This window comes from Sarcophilus harrisii, chromosome 2 (genome assembly GCF_902635505.1).
Source record: "Sarcophilus harrisii chromosome 2, mSarHar1.11, whole genome shotgun sequence".
Taxonomy (NCBI): Eukaryota; Metazoa; Chordata; class Mammalia; order Dasyuromorphia; family Dasyuridae; genus Sarcophilus; species Sarcophilus harrisii.
Window position 1 is genome coordinate 413,668,592 of NC_045427.1, and position 22,533 is coordinate 413,691,124.

Sequence of the window (22,533 nt, forward strand, 5' to 3'; positions counted from 1 at the left end):
AAGGCGAGGAAGGCACTGATGTCTTTATAAGGTAAGTACTTAAAGGCCTTAAAACATGTTAGAAATAGGAGCTGTTATTAAGGGTTAAGAAGAAGAGAAATTAGCCAAAAAAAAAAAAAAAAAAAAAAAAAGCCTTCTCTATATCCTGGGTTTCTGTAAGAAACATTACAATGTTTGAGATTTCTAAACTAAATGAGCTCTCTTCTCTATATATTTATTACAAAAGACAAATAACAATAAGTATTCAGAGAAACTGGCTTATATTTTTGAAGAAAAGGATTCTCCTGAAGAGAGTTATTTAAAAAAAAAAATTATATGTAGTGGTCATGATGTGAAACTCTTTAGCCAGAGAGGTATTGAACACAGGAGGGTATGGGATCACCAGGGTCATACAGATACCAGTACTTCCTACTGATCGATAGAACAACATGGTATTTACTGTAGCCAATGAACTGTGAGACAAATTAGAGACTGGGTAGGGACAGGAATGCTGGGAGAGAGACTCCATTCTAAATTTAGGAACAGACTGAGGGAGCATTTGATTTATGGTCAGAGGTATTGTGGGGCTAAAATAAGATAATATATGTAAATCATTCTGCAAACCTTAAAGCACTTTATAAGTACCAGTTATTATTATTATTCCTCTTATTCTAAAACGTTAGAATTATTAAGTCATTAGCCTGATGATGCCTTCATTCCCTTAACCTTCTGCTGAGCTCAAGCAATGTTTTACTAATCAGAAAAAAAAATTGTATGTATACCCTTTTAAATTTAATCTGCATTACTAATTCCTTTTCAAATCTAGATAATTAACAAAAGAATCGGTTAAGCCATGATTTAGCATAATGCTTACTGATTTCCACAGTGTAAAACTCTCATGCTGAAAATTTAATAATCAGTTTGTTAAAACTGTCTTCAGTATACCCCTTAAACATGATGGAAATCATGGGCATATAAAGGGTCACTTCTGAATTCCAGACAAGGTAAGAAATGAATTTAAATGAAGAAATTTAGCATTATTCAGTTACTATTGGTCAAGTAATTGTGGAATGCTCTAATTTTCATACACTTTTCACTTATAAATTATTATTTTTTTCCCTGTACAGAAACACGTCTACCAAAAATCTCAATATGGCTACCAAAAATCTCAATGTGGAATATAAAAGATTGGGTACCTAAGGTACAGGGTGAAACAGCAGTGAAGATTTGTGGTCATATGACAAAGGCTGAAGCTTCCTTCAGACAAGTCACTCAACCTTTCTAGGCCTTAGTTTCATGAACTAAATGATCTATGAGGTCACTTTCAATCCTAATATCCTATGATCCTAAGAATGTGGCTTTAGCTATCAAGCAATGATTAGATATAGGCAGAATTCATGGTTAGATACAGACAGAATTCAAGAGGCAAATGTGGTAATATGGAAAAAGAAATGATTTTCTAGTCAAAAGACCTGGTCCAAGTCCTGGCCCTGACACTTATTAGCTATGAGTGATGGGAATAATAACACCTGAAAAACCTACCCCACAGAGTTGTAAGGAAAGTATTTTATGAATCTTAAAAAGTCTAGAAATATGAGTTATTAATTCAAGAAAGAAGGAAAGCAGGATAGAATTCCTAAAGTACAGATTGAATACTGTTCATGACTGCCTCAGGGACAACTAAAAAAATAAGATGGCTGCTTGTAGGTGTCATTACTTTTCAATCTAAGTTGAAAAAAATCATTACCTATCACTTATCTAAAGAGGCTTTAGGCGCATGTCCTACAGAAACAGGTAGAGTGGTTCAGGGAAAAGAAAACTGACTTTGGAGTCAAAAGGTCTAAGTTTGAATCCTGACTCTAGCATTACCTATATGTGTGGCTTTAGGCAACTTCTCTGGGCCTCAGTTTCTTCAATTACAAAAAGAGGGGTTGGATTAATAAGTGACCACTGAGGGTCTTGTTTCTCTAATGGGACTATCTCATTGGGCTATAACCTTGAATCACTTGTGGTCACTACTTCTCAAAGGTGGGAAAATCTTCGGGCCTCTCTAGGCCTCTGTGCAGATGGATACTTACTGATTGATGTTTGCTATTGTGTCCATCCAACTGCGAATGCGAACTTTGTTCCGCACATTGGGAGGGTTACTGAATTCGTGAATGATACAGATGTGATAGGGATAAGGGCCGCTGAATATCTTCTGCTCCAAAGTCAGTGTGTCGACCTAAGGGGAAGGATACAGATGGAGGGCTCAGAGCCAAGATGGGTCAGAAAGGGAGAGCCAGAGGAATAGCAGAACTACCTCTCAGAGATGGGCTATGAATATAAGACAGCCCTTGGATTCTAGTCTGGGCACTGTCACTTAGCCAGCTATACAAGTGTGGAAATACCTCCTGCTCTCTGAGCCTTAAGAGTTTACTCAGCTGCAAAGTGGGAATAATATCACTTACCATCTGTACTTCATAGGATTGCTGTGAGGAAGGCATTTTGTTCAGCTAGAGAAATTCAAGGTCTTGTTAAGAGGCAACATGGTATAGTGAAAAAAGCTCTGGACTATAAGAAGAGGCTGGTTAGAATCTCGCCTCTGCCATTTAGCTAACTTTGTGACCTGATGCAAAATATATCTCTTTGGGCCTCAAAATGCTAATCTATAAAATTAAAGGACTGAACTAAACTATCTTTAACATCTCTTCCAGTCCTAAATTCTTTGACACTTATACTCTTACTTTTAGATTATAAGCTTGTTAAAGGCAGAGTTCATGTCTTTGATCTACTTTTCCCTTAGTATCAAGCATGGTATTTGGCACATGTTTACCAACAGTAAATGTCTATTACTCATTTACTAAAATAAATAGCTCTTAATTTTGAACCTACTACTATGTGCAAATGAATTGGGTTAAGAGAAAGGGGATATAAAATAACAAAGACAGTCCAGGTCTTTAAGAAGCTACAAAATAAATTAGGGTAAATATGTTTTGTTTTTTTTTTCTTCAAAGATCATTTTATTTTGGGATGAAATTTGCCCAAATATCTGATATAAAGTTGGTATTGTTTTAAATAAACAATTAAAAAATATGTTTCAGAATGTGAATAGGGTAAATATGTAACTTTTATTCTCAAATATGCTAAGATACATGACAAGCATGATAGCTGTATCTTATTACCAAAAGAACTGAGCAGAGGCAGCGTAAAGGGCATCATCATCTGAGAGACAAAGAATTGGAAAAGAAGGATGGCTAGACATATGATGAGTGAGAGATAACAGCGACAGCCCACATGCACCTTAAGAATTCATGAAATGTCAAGAAATTTAGGGAGAGGTTCCCAACATTTTGCAGGTAGGAGATTTATGATGAGATGGCATGGTTAAGAGTTGGATAGGATGAGAAGGCATGGGTGGATTATAATTTGCACCATGGGAGGCGATACCTGCATCAATGAAATCAGAGATTCATTGAAATATGAAAAAAGAACAAGAGAAGTAAAAAGTGCTATGAGATGGAGAAATCACTTTCAAATGAAGGGACAAAGGTACCATTTGAGCTGGGCCTTGAAGGATGGGTACAAATTTATGGGCTAAGATCTAATAGGTGAATGTATGAGGCTGGAGAGATCAAAATGTAATACCATTAATCAAAAGCAAAGCTAATTACCCACTCCATTGGGTAATAGATGAAGAAAGCATTAGAGGTATAGGGCAGAGTATGAATCAAGATATGGAAAAGGGAAATTATGGAATCATTATAAGGGTGGCAAGTAGTTCAGTTTGGCTAGAATGTATAATAGACGAGGAGGAGTAGCAAGAGACAAAGCTGGAAAGGTAATTTAAAGACAGATCCTGAATGACCCTGGATGTTAGTTCCTGTGTTAAAATCTGACCTCTACCACCGAATAGTCTTGGAAAAGTCATATAATCTTTCTGGGGCCTTGTGTCCTCATCTAAAAAATGAAGGGGTTGGTCTAGGTGGCCCTTAAGACTCATCCTAGTTCTAAATCTATGAGTTCATCTTCGTTTAGAAACCATAAAAGATCCTTAGAAAGTCTTTGAATGACGAAGTGATATACATATTACACATTCACTTTCATTCCCTCTTTTTCTCTCTTTCAATTGTACACCAATATCAATCTGGCAACAAATGTAAGATAAATTAGACAAAAGAGAATGAAAAAAATGAGATATATCAGACCACTGCAACAATCTAAGTGATAGGGAAAAAGGCAACAATGGAGTGAGGCAACAGGGATCTTCCTCTGCCTGTCAAACGTAACTGCTTAGAGAAACTCTATTATGGCAGCTTTAAAATGATAGTCTATAGGGTTCATTCTTAAGAAAAATATGTGGGGGGGACAGTATAAATGCAAAGATCTAAAAAGTGAATGCATAAGAGTAAGGTAATCAAAAAGTAACCCCATTAATCAAAAATGGAGTTGGTTCTACCTGCTGCATTGGGCGAAGGTATATAATCCGATTTCTTTCTGCAGGCATCCTTAGGATTTGATCTAGTACCTGATCCATGTTCAGTTTCTTGCACTGAGCATAGTCAAATCGATTCACAATTGGTGCATTTTCAACTTTCAAATGCTTCAAGACTCGACATCTTGTAGCTACAAAAGAAAACATAAAGTTCTAAAGTTCCAATAATATAACCAAAGTAACACAGAAACATGGCTTGTTCTGACTCATTTCCAAGACTAGTCACAATCTTTCTAGACTAAGATGAAGTAAGTAAATAAGTAAAGCAGAAAATGTGCTGGATTTGGAGCTGGAGAAACTAAGCTCAAATTCTGGTTCTCTAATTTACATGACCTATATGACCTGGGGCAAATTGGTCTCAATTGCTTCATCTGTAAAATGACTGTTTAGATTAGATGGCCTCTAAGGTTATTTCCATTTTTATTTCTATGATCTATTATTATCACACTCATTTGTGAAATATTTTATGGCTGCAAAATCCTTGATCATTTCAACTTAATCTCACAGCATTGTATACATAATACAGGTGAGAAAATTAAGGCAAGATGAAGTGAGGACTTAGTAAAAAGTCACAAAACTAGTGTGTGACAGTTAGTGCCAGAGCAGTTTTTTTGATTCCAGGATTCCAGCATACCAAATTATCTCTTTAGACCAATCACACAGCCCAAAAATCTTCAATAAAAACTTCACAACAAATAGATACCAGAAGTTGTTAAAAAATTATCATACAGAAATCAAGACAGTTTAAAGCTCGAGAGAGATGTCAGAACTTTAGGTATGGGTATCAGCCATACCCCCAGAGGGACTGAACAAAGCCATGAGAATCTCTTTAATCCTTGACTCAGAGCTGAAAGGGATCTCAGAGGCTAACAAGACCAATCTGAACAGGAATCTCTAACAACATCTTCAACATCTCTAATCAGTTTCTCCTAGGCCTCTAATAATAGGGCAAATCACTATGTAGTTTAGTTTTTAAAAAAGAAAGTTAAAGCAGAGTTGAAAATTCAGCACTTAACACAAGGTCCTAAACAGTTCATGTTCAATGAGTGCTTATTTAATGAATGAATATATGAAAGTATTGGTACTTCAGTCTTATTCCATACAATTTCATGGAAAGAACTAGATGAACAAAAAGCCAGTTCTCATAAAGTAGTTTTTGTCCACACTTATACCAACACTAAAATGGTACTAACAAAATAAGAAGGGCAAAGCTAGTATGTTCTGTGTTGAGTGGAAAGTCTGTGTGAGATAACCAGCATCTTGTCAATAATTCGACAAATTCCATCTTCCTCTTGACAGGCCCTAGATTTAGTCTTGGCGTGAGACATTAATATAGCAACAGAAGCATTCCTAACCTTTTCCTTATTACATAAGGGATAAGGGATGATCCACACTAGTATCAGAAGCCAATATAAAGGGCCCAAGAACTCTTCTGGGGAAGATAGAGTATGCACCAGATTGTGATTCAAAAGCATAAACAAAAGATATGTTAAATAGAGTCCGAGTTCTTGAGTAATTAAATCCAAGGAATTTGGCAGGAAGAGATGGGCAAAGAAATTTGAGAGTGTAACTGGAAGGGGCAGGTAGATGGCACAGTAGAATGAGCATTGGACCTGGAGTAAAGAGGACCTGAGTTCAAATTTGACCTTAGCCACTTAACCCCAGCTGTGTGACAGCAGGCAAGTCACTTAACCCTAACTGCCTCAGCAAAAAACAAAAAACAAACAGCCCCCTCCCCCAATATTTGAATGCAACCTGAAATCTGGACAACTAGACTTAATTAAAAGGCTTTCTATAAGACTGTAAAATTACCCTTAACTCCATAACTACCTAAACATTTGCACATTTCTGGGAAGTTAAAACCTATCAATTAGGGAGCTCCTCTATGCAATTATAGAATTGAAGAATTACCTGGGAAAATGAGGAGCTAAATCATTTGTCTAGCCTCACACTGGCAGTATATGATAGACAGTATCTGAAGGATCTGTTACTATATACTAAGGGGACAGGGAAGAGGAGAATTGATTTCAAACCCAGTCTAGTTGATATAATCACAAAAAAGGATAGATAACAGAAGTAATGGTGCTGATAAGTTAAACTAAGTGCAAAAATATGTCTATATTCTGTTATCACCTTGTAAAACATAAATCTTTTTATCTCACTGAACTAAGTTTGGTATTGGCTAAAAGAAGACTGACCACAATCTTGTGGCCTTAAAAAGCTAAGCCTGGTACTTAGTGTAGTACCGGACAGGAGAATGAAGAGCAGCACAAAGATATTATGAGAACAAAGATATTATGGCACTGAAATAATAGAATTATGAGTTGCCATTGGTGAAATGATCTCCCTGAAAGGGTGCCTCAATATCAATGCAGTTTAGGTCTAAATCTACAGAGTACCCATGGAACCTATAAAAGAAGTCATGCCCTCCTACTTCCCAATATGGAAAAAACATTAAATGCCAACTTGGAGAAGGAGCCCTGTAGCCAGTAAATGCCAGAAGCACTTACCACATCTTTCTGACTCCAAAGATGGTCCTCTTTGCCTTGCACTGCATATGATATCTATGCAAATGGTAGGTATTAAATAAATGTTGCTGAGCCCTCATGTAGAAATTCATTTCCTATTCAGTCCTCTGATTTATATGTAAGTCTTTACCTCATGGGTGAAGCAGCTCTAAGAGAGATACTTTATATAACTCTGAGACATAATTAAGACCATGGCTGGAAATTACAGGGAAATGGAGAAGATAATTTAAGGGATGATTATCTATAAATCAGAACTGTATAAATCAGGAATGGGTTGACTCTAGAGGTCATGGCTGCCTAATCAATGAAGTGTTCAAAAGTGATCTCTGGTCAAAGGTGCTGTTGAGGGGATTCTAGAACATGGCTGAGAAAGTTGGACTAGATTACTTCTAATAATACTTATCCATTTTAAAAATAATATGATCTCTTCTCTGGCCTTATTCACAAATAAAGATGATAACAGGAAATAAGAATTGCCCATGTGGCTATCCTGTTTCCATTAGGTTAGTCCAGAAATACATGGGTCACAGGGAAAAACCCATCATACTTGAGATCACAAAATTAGAAAGCTGAAAGAAATCTTAAAGATCACCTGGTCCATTATACAGTCTTTTGCCAGGCCCATACAAGATGACTTTGCATTTGTAAGCCCTAATGAAGCTGGTGTTCAGCTGATACAGTCTTTGAGAACTGAGGATTATTTTTCTTTAAACCACATGATCAAGAAAATTGTAGACGATTTCAAAGTAAGCCTTTATCATCATGATTACCTTCCAGTGAGATGTACTAATCACAAATATAAATAATTTGGGAATAATAATTTCATGGGATGCTGCTATTTGAGGTAATTATTAGAAGACCTTATGATTCTCTATAGGCAAGACAAGAAAATTTCTGTACATGAAACTCAACATAATCATTAAAGAACCATCATTTCAGGTACAAAAATATGATTAAGAATGATGGAAGCCATGATTATTCTTTGATAAGAGTTTGAAAAGACATTCCTCAGGGTATGAAACCACCTACATCTAAAAGGAAGTACCAGAAGCTTTTTTTCCTTATGACAAAATTCAGAATCTAAAGTTAGCAATAGCTAAAACTGTACATTCTCTCTTCTCTTAGTTGAAATATTATTGTTTATTTTAGAGTCTGATTCTTTTTGTACAGCAAAATAACGGTTTGGTCATGTATACTTATTGTGTATCTAATTTATATTTTAATATATTTAACATCTACTGGTCATCCTGCCATCTGGGGGAGGGGGTGGAGGGTAAGAGGTGAAAAATTGGAACAAGAGGTTTGGCAATTGTTAATGCTGTAAAGTTACCCATACATATAACTTCTAAATAAAAAGCTATTTTAAAAAAAGAAAAAGAAATATTATTGTTGACTACTTATTTATCAATCATGCATATGAGAATTCACTTTTTAAAGATGCTCATGTTCATAACACAATGTTCTAATATTTAACTCCTAATACTGACACAGTAAATACTCCACACCTTGGATATAAAAACCTACCATGAATGAACATCATCTTAGGACAATCTTTTAATACTAGGTCTGTAATTCCACAGTTGGTCAATGTGATTCCAACAAGATTTTTGGATTTTAAGACAAGAACCTGTTGATAATGAAAAACAAAATTGATACAAAACAAATTTCAATTTCAATTTATTTATAGTAATATTTTTAAAAATGTTATATTTCCTTATTACTATTACTCTAGAATCATTTTTATATTTTCCTTTTCCCACCACACCCAAAGAGTTTTGTTGATTCCACCATCAAAATAAGTACTCTGTGTTCTCTTTTCCAACATCATTCCAGACCTTTATCTCTTATTGACTGGACTGTTCTACAAAACTTCTAAATGGTCTTCCTATAACCAGACTCTATCACTGATCACATTTTTTCAAAAAAATTTGACAGTAATCATTTCTAATGCATTCCTTGATCATTATTACTCCTCTATATGAAAACCTACAGTAGAGTGTACTAATGCTTAATAAATAAAGAACTGATGTGGGTATTCAGTCTTTCATTCCAAATTTTTTTTTTAATGCTTTCTCATATTAGTCTCCTTTTCCGTATAAATTTTCAATCCAAAGAGATTGCTCTCCACCCCCCCCCATTCTTATCTTGCCTTCTCTAGTTTTATGTTCATGATACCCTCCATACCTAGAATAGAGCTCTTAAACATCTACTTTCAGCTACTAAAGTTCTTCTTTTTATTCTTTATGTGCAATCTCTACTACAAGCCCGTATCTAAACTGTTATTTTATTATTAACCATATTTTTGTCCCTGGAGCGCATTAACCCTCCAGTAGAGTCCACACTATACGTGAGAGTTTAACATATACTATAAAACCCCACGATTTCAAAAGTGTGTTTACTACCTTCATTGACATATGTAACTCCCTCCATGCTTTGCAATACAGTCTTTGTGAGTTGCTGTAACTGGAAAAAAAAAAAAACAAACACTACCCAATGGTAATTCTTCTAGTAATGAGCCTCTTTGAACTGAGTTAGGTTAGTTTTAAGGCAACAGATAAACAATCTATCACTGTGTCTATATTTCCAGTATCTTCCTGCTTGATAAGAGCTGCTGGATTTTGCTTTCTGCAACAGAAGCCTCTGAGAACTCAGAGTCACTTTCAAGCCAAAAGAAGATACACTGGAAAAATAATTACTTAGAAGATAATTAAATTTATAGAGCATTTAGGATTCTCTACAATCTAAGATCCTCAGATTGCAAATTTAGTTTTCTTTCTACTACATTACATTTATATTTTCTCTGCAAGACAAAGAAATGACATAGATACCTCCTCACTAGTGTGCAATGCAACTAAACCTTCACTATATAATACAAGAAAAATAAAATTTATTGCTTAGAACCAAAAAAACCCAAAAAAACAAACAAAAAAAAGGATGTCACCTGCACATGATCATCCTCAATAACAGGATCACTGGTGCTTGTGGATTTATCAGCTGTCCTTTTCCGCTTCATTGCATGACGTGGCTTTGGTTTGGCAACCTCTGGAAGGGGAAGAAAATAAAAATATATTTTAGTGTCCTCTTTTACATGCTCTCCCTTGCTGACCTCATCCACTCCTATGTCTTCAATGATCACATCCAAGAAGAATATTCATTCTCACTAGACAAGTCCGTACTTGCAATTCTACCTACAAAAACTAGTGACACCTTAAATTCAACATTTTTAAAACTAAACTTATTGTCTTCCTCCTCACCAATCTATTTTCTCCTCCTGATTAATACTACCATTCTTCTAATTCTTGATATTCAAAATTTTGGGACTACTGCAATCCTCCTTTACCCCAATCTTCCATACTTTTAAAAAATCTTAGAGCTGAAAGAGATTTTAAAGATTTCATAATCCAAACATTCATCTGATAGAAAGAATACCTTCTATAAATCCTTAGAAATGAGAGAGAGAAAATGAGAAAGAAAGTAGGAGCTGCTAAATAATATACTACAAAGAAGTAGCATTTAAATAAACAAAAGAACCAGGAAAAAGCACTGTTTATGGAAGCTAAGTGAAAAGAGTTTTAAGAAGGGAGAGGTCAACAGTATTAAAAGCTACTTAAGGATTCAAGGATGAAGACTGATAAATAAGTCAAATAGATTTAAGAATTAAAAGGTTATTTATAATCTTAAAAATGTAGTTTCGCTGGAGGACTAGAAACTCATCTACAATGGAATGAATGAATTTAATGTATTCTTTTAAGCAGTTTATCTGTGAACAAGAGAAAAGCTATAGAGTAACAAGTCTAGTGAAGGTTCTTTTAAGGGTGGGGGAGGCCTGGACATATCTGAAATACAGCAGAGAAGGAATCAGGAGACTAAAGGGGACAGAATCAAGAACATGAATAGAAAGGTTAGTCTTGGCAAGATGAATTCTTTAAGGAAAATTCTGAGAAAATGGTGGAATAGGTCAGAAAATTCCAAATTCTCCAGATCATCTCCCAAAACAAAACAAAATTGTGCCTCAAGGCAAAACACAGACCTGTAAAAAACAAATAAGACTCAAGGCAGAACAAGAATCCTTCTAGGAACAACTAGTGAAAACCAAATAGAGAATCCAGGACAGAGCTTTAACCTGTATGAAGTGTAAACACCTATGCAGAAACAGCAACCTAACAGTCCTGGGGCTCCATGGGTCTAAAAAGTTGGCTCAGCCCCAACCACAGGAACTTTCACCACCTGCCTGAGGAGTCTGGGATCTGAGTTCTAGAAACCTGAGGGAGCCTCTCTTGATAAGGAATGCTAGGCCCAACTGTGCTACAGAGATACAGTCCAGGAGAAGAGGGAACTAACATACCAGATGAGCACAGAAGCAGTTGGGTAGGGAAGCTGCTAGTTATGGGCACTTGCAAGAGGGTAGAATTCTTTCAGGTTCCAGGCCAGAAGAAAGAGCAGAAGTGAAAGCCAGAGTCACTATTCTCCCCACACCAGGATTAGAGGTGCTTATACTAATAAGTTCCTATAAAAAAAAAAAAAAAAACAAAAAAAAAAACAAAAAAAAACAGGCAAAAGAGAAAAAACCCAATCACAGAAACTTACTATGGCAATAGGGAAAACTAAGGGTTCATTTTCAGAGGAGCACATTGAAGAAAAAAAGCTTCTCCTAACCCCAAAGAATAATGGCTACTTGCCCAGAAAGAATTTCCAAAAGAACTCAAAAAAGATTAAAAATCAAATGAGAGATATTGGGGGGAAACTTAAAAAAAAAAAAAAAAAAGAGCTCATTCAGGAAAAACAAGATGACTATGTGATATGAAAATAAAGTCAGCCAACTACAAAAGGAGATCCAGAATATTAAACAAGAAAATAATTCTTTGAAAATTAGAAATGGGCAAGGGAGGCCAATGAAGCTTTTAAGAGACCAAGAAATAACAAAACAAAATATAAAAAAAATTTAAAAAGTAGAAAAATGTAAAATATTCTATAAAAAAAAACATTTCTGTACTACAGATCAAGAAGAGAAAACCCAAGAATAATCGGACTATCTGAAAGCTGTGATCCAAAAACAAACAAACAAAAAACCCTGACACAGTTATACAAGTAATAAAAGAACAAAGAAATAGAAGAAAAAAAAAAAAAATTCGCAGCTCACTCCTCAAAGAGATCCTAAAAGGAAAATACATAGGAGCATAGTTGTTAAAATTTCAAAATCCCTAGATCAAAAAGAAAATTTTAAAAGAAACAAACAAAAACAATTCAAAAATTCTGGGGCTATAAAGAGTACAGGATTTGTTAGCATCTACAAAACTGTAGGTCCTACAATATTATATACCAAAAATCAGTGAACTCAAAGATTTTCAAGATTTTGTCTCAATCAAATCTGAACTCAATAGAAAATTTAACATATAAAAGTCAACATCAAAGACATTTCAAGGGACTCATTAAGAACAAACTTTATGTTGTATACATGGAAATATAAACCATATATCTAAAATTGACATATGTAACTGGGTATGTCAAAAGAATTATTGGAGCATAGGTGAGTATGATCTGACTCTAAAAAGCAAATTGTCTAGGAAAAGGTAAAAATAGTAATTATGCCATATGAATGAGTTGCAGAGAAGAAATGACATAGAGGAATTAGATGGGGTAGTAGGGCTAGTAGTCCTGAAAACCTACTCACATCAGCAATGTAATGGTTAAATAGGGAACAATACATAAACATATATACATTTTATATATACACAGGCACACACACCATGAAGGGCATGGCACCTCCAAAATCTATAAAGAAATAAGGAGGGAGGGAATAGGTAGGGTATAGAAGAATGTGTAGATTTACAACAGTGGTATAAGTATTATTAGGTTAATGGGGAAGGGATAAAAAGGGAGGGAAAGGATGGGTGTAGAAGGTAAAGGAGAAATCCATGGGTTGGGGGAGGTTTTACTTTAGTTTTTCTCAACTGGTCTAACTATTATTTAAAGTAGAAGAGTTAGCAGAGATAGAAAATAAGAGATACACACAAAGCAACAAAGATCCGAAATCTAATTTATTAGGGAAAAAAAAAGTAGGGCTAGTAATCATTGATCTCAAAGTCAAACATAAGAGTCAATCAAGAGAGAAATCTACATTATATCAGTCAAATTTATATTGTTTTAGATGTATGTGTAAATGCATACGTGTGTGTGCGTGTGTCTGTGTCTGTGTGTGTGTGTGTGTGTGTGTGTGTATAAAAATGTATCCATCCTTAGCTGTAGCCTATTTGGAATAGGTAGAGGGAAAGAATAAAGTAAAAACTACACAGCAGAGAACAAAAGAATAACTCCTAAGGATGGACAGGCATGAACATAGTGTCTTTTATTATATATGCTTTCTTGAAATGGAAATTTATTACTTATTTTGAATCCTCCCTGATGTTCTGCTGAACACATGACAATGATTTTTAAAATTTTTCCTTTTTTCTTTCTTTTTTCTTGTGTATTTTCTTATTTTTTATTTAATTTTAAATAAATTTAAAAAAAAAAGATGAGTTACCCTTTTAATTAGAGATTGTGAAATAGGACAGAAGATAACATGGTAAATGGTATCTATTTTCTTACTTTATTAATCTACTTTCTTACTCTAATTTTTGTTTTTGACTTTAACTTCCTTCCCATCTTCCTCCAAACCCACCTCTTATTTTAAATAACAGTGACATGAGTCAAACTTTTATAGATTCTTATTTTGCAAACTTACATTCTGCTTGAGTTAGCTTCAAATTACCAACTACAAATCCTTCTAGTGACTGTTAAGCCTAACTATTTATTCTGCCACTGAATTATAAGAACCTCCAAGACTTTCTTTCTGCCCTACCTTTAGAACTGCTAGGCCAACCATTAGGCATTCTCATCCAACTTGCTGGTGCACCTTAAAAACCTGGAACATTGTACTTGACCCAATGCCTCAGGTGACCTGGGCCTTACCATTTCTTGTTCTATTCACCCTGTAGATCTTCTATGTATTGTCTCTTCTACATGGAGTGTGTTTTAAACTAGGAACTGCCTACTAGTTTTTTGTATTGCAAAAATTGTGTGTGCTTGGTTCAGAAATCAGTTCTTGGCTAATAGTTAAGTTTAATAAATGTTTTTTCATTCATTCTCTTCTAGTATATCATTCATAATCACATCATCCCAACTTACTACAGTAAGCATCTGCAGAACTAGTCTTTTGCCTCTAGTTTCTTACCCTTCTATTTAAGCACTGCTGCCAGATTAAATACTTTCCACATTATAGTCTTGACCTTTCCAACTCTTAAATTTCTCACAACTTTCACATTCTCTCTGCATATACTATATTACAGCTGGACTGGATCTGGAGTTAAGAGCACCTGACTTCAAGTCCTGCCTCTGTCACAACCTATGTGGTCTTTCTAAAATCACTTAACTTCTCCAGGTCTGCTTCCTCATCTGAAAAATGAAGGGATTATGGCCTCCTTTCAACTCTAAATCTATGATGCAATGGTGATATTTTCTACTTGAATATATTTTTGTACATTACTACTTCAATGCCTCAGCTCTTGCAGTTCCTTATCCCTTTATGCCTCAATTTCCTTATTTACAAAATAAAGTGATTGGAGTAAGAGATTTTAATTTCTTCCAGTTATCTCGAGTTTTCGAAACTATACCTACTTATGACTCCTTAACAGAGAGAACTGTGTAACAGCAATTTTAACTGCTATGGGGTTTTTAGATTATCAAGTTCTCTCTTTACAACACACCCAGCAAAGGTAGGTAGGTAGATAGAAGTGAAGTGGCTTACCCATGTTATTTTGTTCATTATATGACTCTGGGACTTTACCCCCAAGTTTTCTGACTCCTAATATTGCATTATACTCTGATTTTAGGCCCTAATTTTACAGCCCAAGAGTACTTTGGCACTTTTTAAAAAGAAAGGATGAGGAGCAGCTAGGTGGGACAGTGGATAGAACACCAGCCCTGAAGTCGGGAAGACCCGAGTTCAAATTTGATTTCAGACACTTGACACTTCCTAGCTGTGTGACTCTGGGCAAGTCTCTTAACCCCATTGCCTCAGCAAAATAAGTAAATAAATAAACAAATAAATAAAATAAAAAGAAAGGATGAGGAAAAGGCCATCTCATTTCAGAGACTCTTCCTTTTACTCTGAATAGCATTGTGGTGGAGTCAAATACTTCTTTAAAAAATAACTAAATAGTATAGAGACGTTATCATTGAGCTTAATTTTCTTAAGAGAACCCTGTGTGTAGAGAAGCAAATAAGTGGATCTAAATTTTGCATAATTATAAAGGTAGTATGGTACAGTAAAAAGAAAATTGGATTTAAAAACACAGAATCTGTATTTTTACTCTCCCTTTACTACTTTGTACCTGTATGACCTTGGCAAGCCTCATGACATCTTTTGGCCTGTTTTCCTTACCTGTAAAGTGAAAAGGATGGATTGGTTGATCCCTAAGGTTCATTCTAGTTCTAAATCATACATTCCTATGAAAGCCCCATCCCAATCCTAAGAATTTTATTCAATTAAAAGGTAAAATCAAGTGATTATCAATACTTTCTGTGTAATAAAACTGGAATTTCAGAAATCTAAAATCAGAAATATGACATTCCTGAAGTCTTAGCGTCAGTTAAATACCAGAGGTCTCATTCTTTGATTCAGTCTTATTTATTCAGTCTCTTATTCTTTCTAACTTAAGTCATTTCCCCTACAAAGTTATTTAACAAAATTTCCAGATTTCAGTCCTGCACATTTTGTTAGTTTCACACTGTTGACTAAAATGATCAGAAGTCTTCCAGTGATTCCCTGTTGCTAACTTGGTAAAATTCAAATTTCTTAACCTGATATTCAAGGTTTTGCACAAACTGATGTCACTCTTCCATTGTAGGCTTATTTCACATTATTCTCTTCTCTGCATTATATAATCTTACCTAATTGATCTGCTGGCAGCTTCCACATCCATTCTATTTTTACCTATCTCCATGCTTTTATTCATGCCATACCATTAAGTCTATGAGTTTCTTGAGAGCAGAGACTATTATTTTCCCCCTTTTTTTATATCTTCAGTGCATAGCAAAGTGCCAGGTACATAGTAACGTTAAAAATGCTTGTTGGCTTGATTACTGCCTTGATTCCCCAACTCTTCTACCTGTCTTTTAAGAGCCAATTGTAAATGCCATTTCCTTCACTGAACTTTTCCTGCCTCTCTCAATTAATTATGACTCTTTCCTCATCAGAACCCATTAGAATAATTTAGTTGCACCTCATTCATGTACTGAGAACATATATGACTTCATATTTTAGTTATCTATGCGTCATCTCCCTTACTAGAATTTAAGTTCTTAAGGGAATTTTGTATCGACCTTGGTGCTGGGCATAATAGGTATTTAATAAATATCTATTGATATGATATAAATCAAAATAATTTTACTTTTAAATTTGCTGTTTCCAATTTCACTCACTTGCAATTTCTCTTTCCCAAATTACCAATGATCTCTTAACTGCCAAATCTGGTATTCTTTTCTCAATCTTCATCCATCTTGACCTTTCTGCAGAATCTGATGCTACTGACCACTCTCTTCTCTATGGGTTTTTGTAATACAGCTCTTTCTTGGTTTTCTTCCTACCTGTCCAACAGCTTCTTCATTTATTTGCTGAATTAGCATCCATGTCTTGCCACCTAATAGTGAGGATAAGCTTTGTGCAAGATATTTCTCACATAAGCATCCATGTCTTGCCCCAAGAGAGGGGGTAAGCTCTGAATAACATAAATCTCACATATGAATATGTGTCCATTAATAGGAACTGTTTTGACTTTCTTAAATTCCTAGTAATGAGACAGTGCTTAAGAGGTACTTTTTGATTAATGACCTCATCAGCTCCTATAGGTTCAATGAACTCTATTATGCAAACAAGTCTCAGATTTATATTTGGCCCTAGTTTCTCTCCACAGACATTTCCACTTGGATGTTTCACTGGTCTCTCAAACTAGCTCTCTTGAGCTCCAACACCACAGATATTTAGACATTTCCACCTGAAAATTTCATTGATATCTTAAACTTAACATGTCTAAAACAGAATTCATTAGTTCTTCCCTAAAGCTCATAGCTCTTCTAAATTTCTCTTTTTTCTATCAAGGATACCACATTCATCCAGTTCCCTAAGTTGGTAACAGCTGAGTCAGTATCCAATTTCCAAATCTTTCCATTTTTACCTCCTCAATATCTCACATCCATTTCTTTCATCTACTCTCACCTAGACCAGTGCATTCATTGTTCTCCTTATCACAACTCTCCCTCCCCTTCCCAAGTTATCCCATATTTAACTGTCAATGATTTTCCTTAAACAGAGATCTGAGTCACTCCAATAGATCCCTATTACCTTTAGGATCAATTTTCAACTTCTGTTCGACATTTCAAGTGCTTCCCAATATAGTCCCAACCTACATTTTCAGACTTATTATAGACTACTTCTCTTCACACAACCTATGTCCTGATTATTTTGTAGAAAAGGAATATATTCTAATTCATAAGGAACCTAAGAAAAACACAGAACTTAAGTTTCAAAGTACCATTTAGTTTCATGCAAATGAGCTCTATGATGAGATTACATGTAATTAGAGTTCATGGAATCTGAGAGTTGGAATTAAGAGTTCTTTGAGTCATTTAGTCCTACTGCCTTTACACACAAGACTGTTGTTCTGTACATGGTCCAGGATTAAAAAAGTACCTGAGAAATCAACAAATTATCATTTCTTGACTCACTGAGCTGACAACAAGCCCATAAGAATGATCAAGAGGAGTAATATTATATTGTTGCTGTAATCAATCAGTTTTTCAAATTGGCCTAAATGTAGTAACCTTCAAGTAAAACTTTACCATCAGGTTACTTAAGACATTGAGGGAAAAAAAAAAGATAGTAGTTCATATTCACCAGTGACTAAGATTCAATATAAAAAGGGATGTCTTAGTAAATGAGATCCCCAAACTTCAGTTTGTTTTGTTTTTTTTTTATCAAGGCATAAACTTCCTGTAGTAGGAGGGAGAATCCTAATTTTTTTCTTTTTCTTAAGCCCTGAAGTTCCTCCAAATACTTTCTCATACCCACCAGGTCTGCTTTTATTTTATGCTAATCTCCTTAACTTATTTTTCAGACTTCCCATTCTTGTCCTACCCTCTCTAATCTCCCTCTTAGCTCATTCTATCCTTCAATCTTAAAATATACTTCCTGTTTTCATATGAAGTTGATCCTTTTCTTTAGGACCTAGCTCAGAAGTATCTTCTTCCTTCTTGCTTTTTATGTTAAGTTACTTTTCTCTCCTTCACTTTGTTCTTGTTCTCTGCCTAGTCCTTTTGTCTTCCTTTCTTTGCATGTTACATATTCTATATTTTTCTCCCCATATTATAAATTCTTTGAGAACAAGACCTATTTGATATCTCTTTGTATCCTCAATAGCAACAATAATAATCATAGATCCCAATTACATGTTGTTTTAAAGACTTCAAGAAAGTTTTCAACATTATTTCATAGAGGTATCTTGGTATAATAGATAATAGTGTGCAAGAGATATAGAATAGTGGGATTTAAAATTCTGCCTGACACTAGTCCCTGAAGGTTACAACCTCTTTGTGCCTTAGTTTCCTCATCTTTAAAATAAAGATTGGGCTAGATGGCTTCTTAATATCCCTTTCAGAGATACTTCTTTGATCTTATAACAACAAACCTGTGAAATAAACTCTACATGTATCATACCCCTTTAACACATGAGGAAGCAGATTCAGACAGGTTAAGTAATTTGTCTATAGCTATATAGCTTCTAAATTACAGAGGTAGGATTTGAACTCAAGTCTTTCAGACGGCAAACCTACGATATGATGCTGTCTTGCACTATAAAAAGAATGCTCCAGTAGGAAACATAAGATTACTTTCTTCTGAAAGCCTTAGGTGAACAACAATTCTTTCTCACCCTTAATATCTAGAAATAACATTCTCTAATTTATGAGAAATGAGATCTATTATTTTTTATTGTTTTGGGAAAGAAGTAGTGGAGTTTGGCTTTGACATTCAAGGAACAAAATAAAGGTTTGACTGACTTCTGTGATGATACTTAGAAATCTATGATTGAAAGCCTTCTTAGGGATTCCAGATTGAGGTGGAAATGATCAGCTTGGACTAATGATATGCATAAACCATCATCCAAACCTAAGGTCTACATGCCCCTGAGATTCTAACTATAAAATTCCTGAAGTTATCCCCTAATACTATTTTTTGTTTTTTTGGGGAAGAACAAGAGAAAAAATCACATATAGTGCTCAAGATGAGCAGAAGTGGAGTGGAGAGAGAACTGGTCTCTGAATCAAGAAAACCTGGGCTATCCACCGGTTCAGTAAATCTTGAACAATTCAGTAAAATTCTCAATGGCCCAAGCATCTTTGTAAAAGATTCTAAGTTGCAGAGAAGGTATCAAATTGTAATAATAGAGGAACTTACTCACTGATAAAATCACAAGCCTTCTAAAATTAAAAAAAAAAAAAAGAGAGAGGGAAAGGTGTTCCTATATGAGTATATATCATGAGAATTTCTATATAAATTGAGGTTCATTCATTTCATCTAAAAACCTAATTTCTGTAAGTGATGTTTTTAGAAACGTACAATAATTTTTGAACTATTCTATTTTTCTTGTTTAAAAATCTTTCATCCTAGAAAATAGATTCTAGCACATATTTCAAATCAAATGGGTCTATCTTTGGTGAAGTTTCATTTTGTGGCTACTTAGAACACTGGTTCTGAAGGCCATGAACTATGCGGTCCTTGTTTGGGTCCTCTAGCATAAATGTATTTTAGGGTTAAGGAGGATTAAAGAGAATGGAAGAACAGGTCATCTTATGCTCAAAGTTAGAAGGGGCCTTAAAGGTCAAGTGCTCCAACATCCTACCCAATTAAGGAATTGTGACTACAATGTCCCTTCAAGAGGCACATGATAGAAGCTCAAGGCTTTTAGCCTTTTGTTTGTCATGAACCTCTCTGAATTCTGGGGAATTGATGGACTTCTTCTTAGAATAACATTTTAAAATGCATAAAATAGACTACAAAGGAAGCAAAGTAAACAGACATATAGATACTAAACCAGTGAAAATTAAAAAAAAAACAAATTTATGCTCTTTAGTTTAAGAACTCCTGGGCACAGGGAAAAAAAAGACCTGAACTCTCTATCAGAAGAGCTGAGTCCAAGTGCTTGCTCTGTCACATGCTGGTTGTATGACCTTGATATAGGTCACTCATTTCTGTAAGTCTCAGAATCCTCAAGACAAAAACTGCAATACCTTCCCTCAAAGTCCATAAGCAATTACTTAATTTTTAGCTGACAAGGAAATGCAAGTCCTCTCAAAATCTATTGCTTTGGCTATTAAAACCCTTTTTTTCCTTTATGTTAGAAGCCAGGGCTTATGTGTTTTTTTTAGAATTCATGTCTTCAGTCCAAATATCACTACCTTCTATAGTTATTCTTCCTATGACTTGGTTTCTAGATGTTTCAAGATCATTAATGCTCCTGTCTTCCTTCTCTCTTTAACCCTAAAAAAAGAATATTTTAATTCTATGTTATAGTCAACTGATGTAGAGGGCCAGAACTTTGGAGAAGTATACTTGAAACAAGGATACTTACAAAACAAGGTGTTAACTCAGCGGAATTAATGAGATGATGGTTCTTTAGTATACATATACTTAGTACTTAGCATGATGATGTAATGGTGCTCTAGTTCACACATACATAGGGTGCTGCAATGATGTAATCATACCAAGGTATTTAAGGGTTGAGAAGGACTGGAAATGAAACATTCCATTTTTGACCATCCTCCTGGTGGTTCTCCTGTATCCTGCACTCCTCCACACTCCTCCACACAGATCAAGACTGGGCCACAATACAGACTCTAGATTCTATTCCTGATTATTCTTGTGGTATCTATCCTGCTGAGACCAAGGACTGTCTGAAGGATCTCCCGAAAGCTAGCCCAAACATTACATTTATGAGCGCCAAAAACTAGGCTCTAATGTAGAAGTGAAGTATTTAAAATATTTGTTAAAAATGTATTATTTGTATTTTCTGTTTTTAATTTTTAAAGTTTCATATTGGTATTTTATATTTCACGCAATATTGCAAATTGCTTGCTCTGTATATATATATATATATATATATATATATATATATACACACACACACACACACACACACACACACATACATACACAAATTTCCACAATTATCTTGCTACACAAGAAAATGTGTATGATCTTCATTTGAAATACTGTTCCCCATTTCTGCTTCAAAGGAAAAACATGGAATGTTTAGAATCTTATCATTGGAAGGGACCTTAAAGGTCTCTACTCCAGCTACTATTATAGCAACCACTTTGAAATTACCCAAAATTGGCACAAAAACTTTCAAATTCTAATTTCTCAAGTGTTAGCAACATGACAGACAACAACATCACTAAGTTTGGGTCTTTGGAAGCCAAAGACAAAATCCTTACAACAAGTAACTTTCCTCAGTGATTATGGTAACCACTGTACCAGCTTTAGGATTTCTCCTGCAACTGAAGCTTTCCTTAAGAAACACATCTGTATGTGTTCTGAAGAATCATAAATAAATGGTAAGGTGGATAAAAATGGAGCAGGGCTTATGATATACAGAGATAGGATTCTCCTCACTCCCAACCATAGAAAACATGCTTCTATTATATAAAGAAATGGGAATCTGGGATGTTCTTGACTTTGACAATGTAGCTAAGTCACTGATGAAAGCACTGTCAGATAATTTTATTGTTGTGCTCCATAGGCAAGCAACACTTTGAAAAAAACAAAAGTTACATTCATTAGTCCAAACTGATTGATTTGAAATAATGGATATTTCTCAAGACAAAAAACAAAAGTAAAACAAAGTAATTAACTCTTATTTTTTCCCTCCTTCATTCCATCTTCCTTGAGAATAATTTTTGTTAGTTTCATGTGGCATTTAATGATGATGATAGCTTGTATTTAAAGAGTTTTTAAATCTTAGTTGAGTCTTAAAACAAACTCGTGAGGTAGATATTATTATTTTACAGTTTGGGAAGTAAACAGTAGTTCAAAGACTAAGAGACTTGCCCAGGAGCATACACTTCTAAGTAATCTGAGGCTGGACTTGAACTCAAGTATTCCTGGCTCCAAGTCGAACACTGTAACCCTAGCTGTCTCTAAACCTTATGTGATTTCCCACCATGTTGTGAAATCGTAAAATAAGAAGATTCTCAACTATTAATGACATATTTTTGCTAATCTTCCTGTTCCAAGGAGAATTGGCTTTTTAAAAAACATAACACAGTGGGACCAATGGCCCTGTTATGAGTAAGAACACTTTAATTTTTCACAAAGCAAAACAACCACAAAATTAGAATAAACATTTTAGAAGGTCTAAAACAACTACAAAATTTCTGCTTTTCATTGGGCTATCAAGTGCAACAAGAATACAGAAGCCCAAACTGTAACAGGAGAAAGTTCATTCCTTGTTAATTAAG

The 22,533-nt window shown here is 34.9% G+C and overlaps 1 protein-coding gene across 6 annotated transcripts in view; it reads right to left on the reverse strand.

Moving 5' to 3' along the window:
- Nucleotides 1-22,533, reverse strand: part of FBXO38 (F-box protein 38) — a 116,909-nt gene that overhangs the window by 3,218 nt on the left and 91,158 nt on the right. For all 6 annotated transcript variants that reach the window (XM_031953706.1, XM_031953702.1, XM_031953703.1 and 3 more), the window contains 4 exons: nt 9,923-10,023; nt 8,506-8,608; nt 4,418-4,584; nt 2,058-2,203 (listed from right to left, as the gene is read on the reverse strand). In XM_031953706.1, coding sequence (XP_031809566.1) covers nt 2,058-2,203; nt 4,418-4,584; nt 8,506-8,608; nt 9,923-10,023 — 517 coding nt within the window. The remainder of the gene's footprint in view (nt 1-2,057; nt 2,204-4,417; nt 4,585-8,505; nt 8,609-9,922; nt 10,024-22,533) is intronic.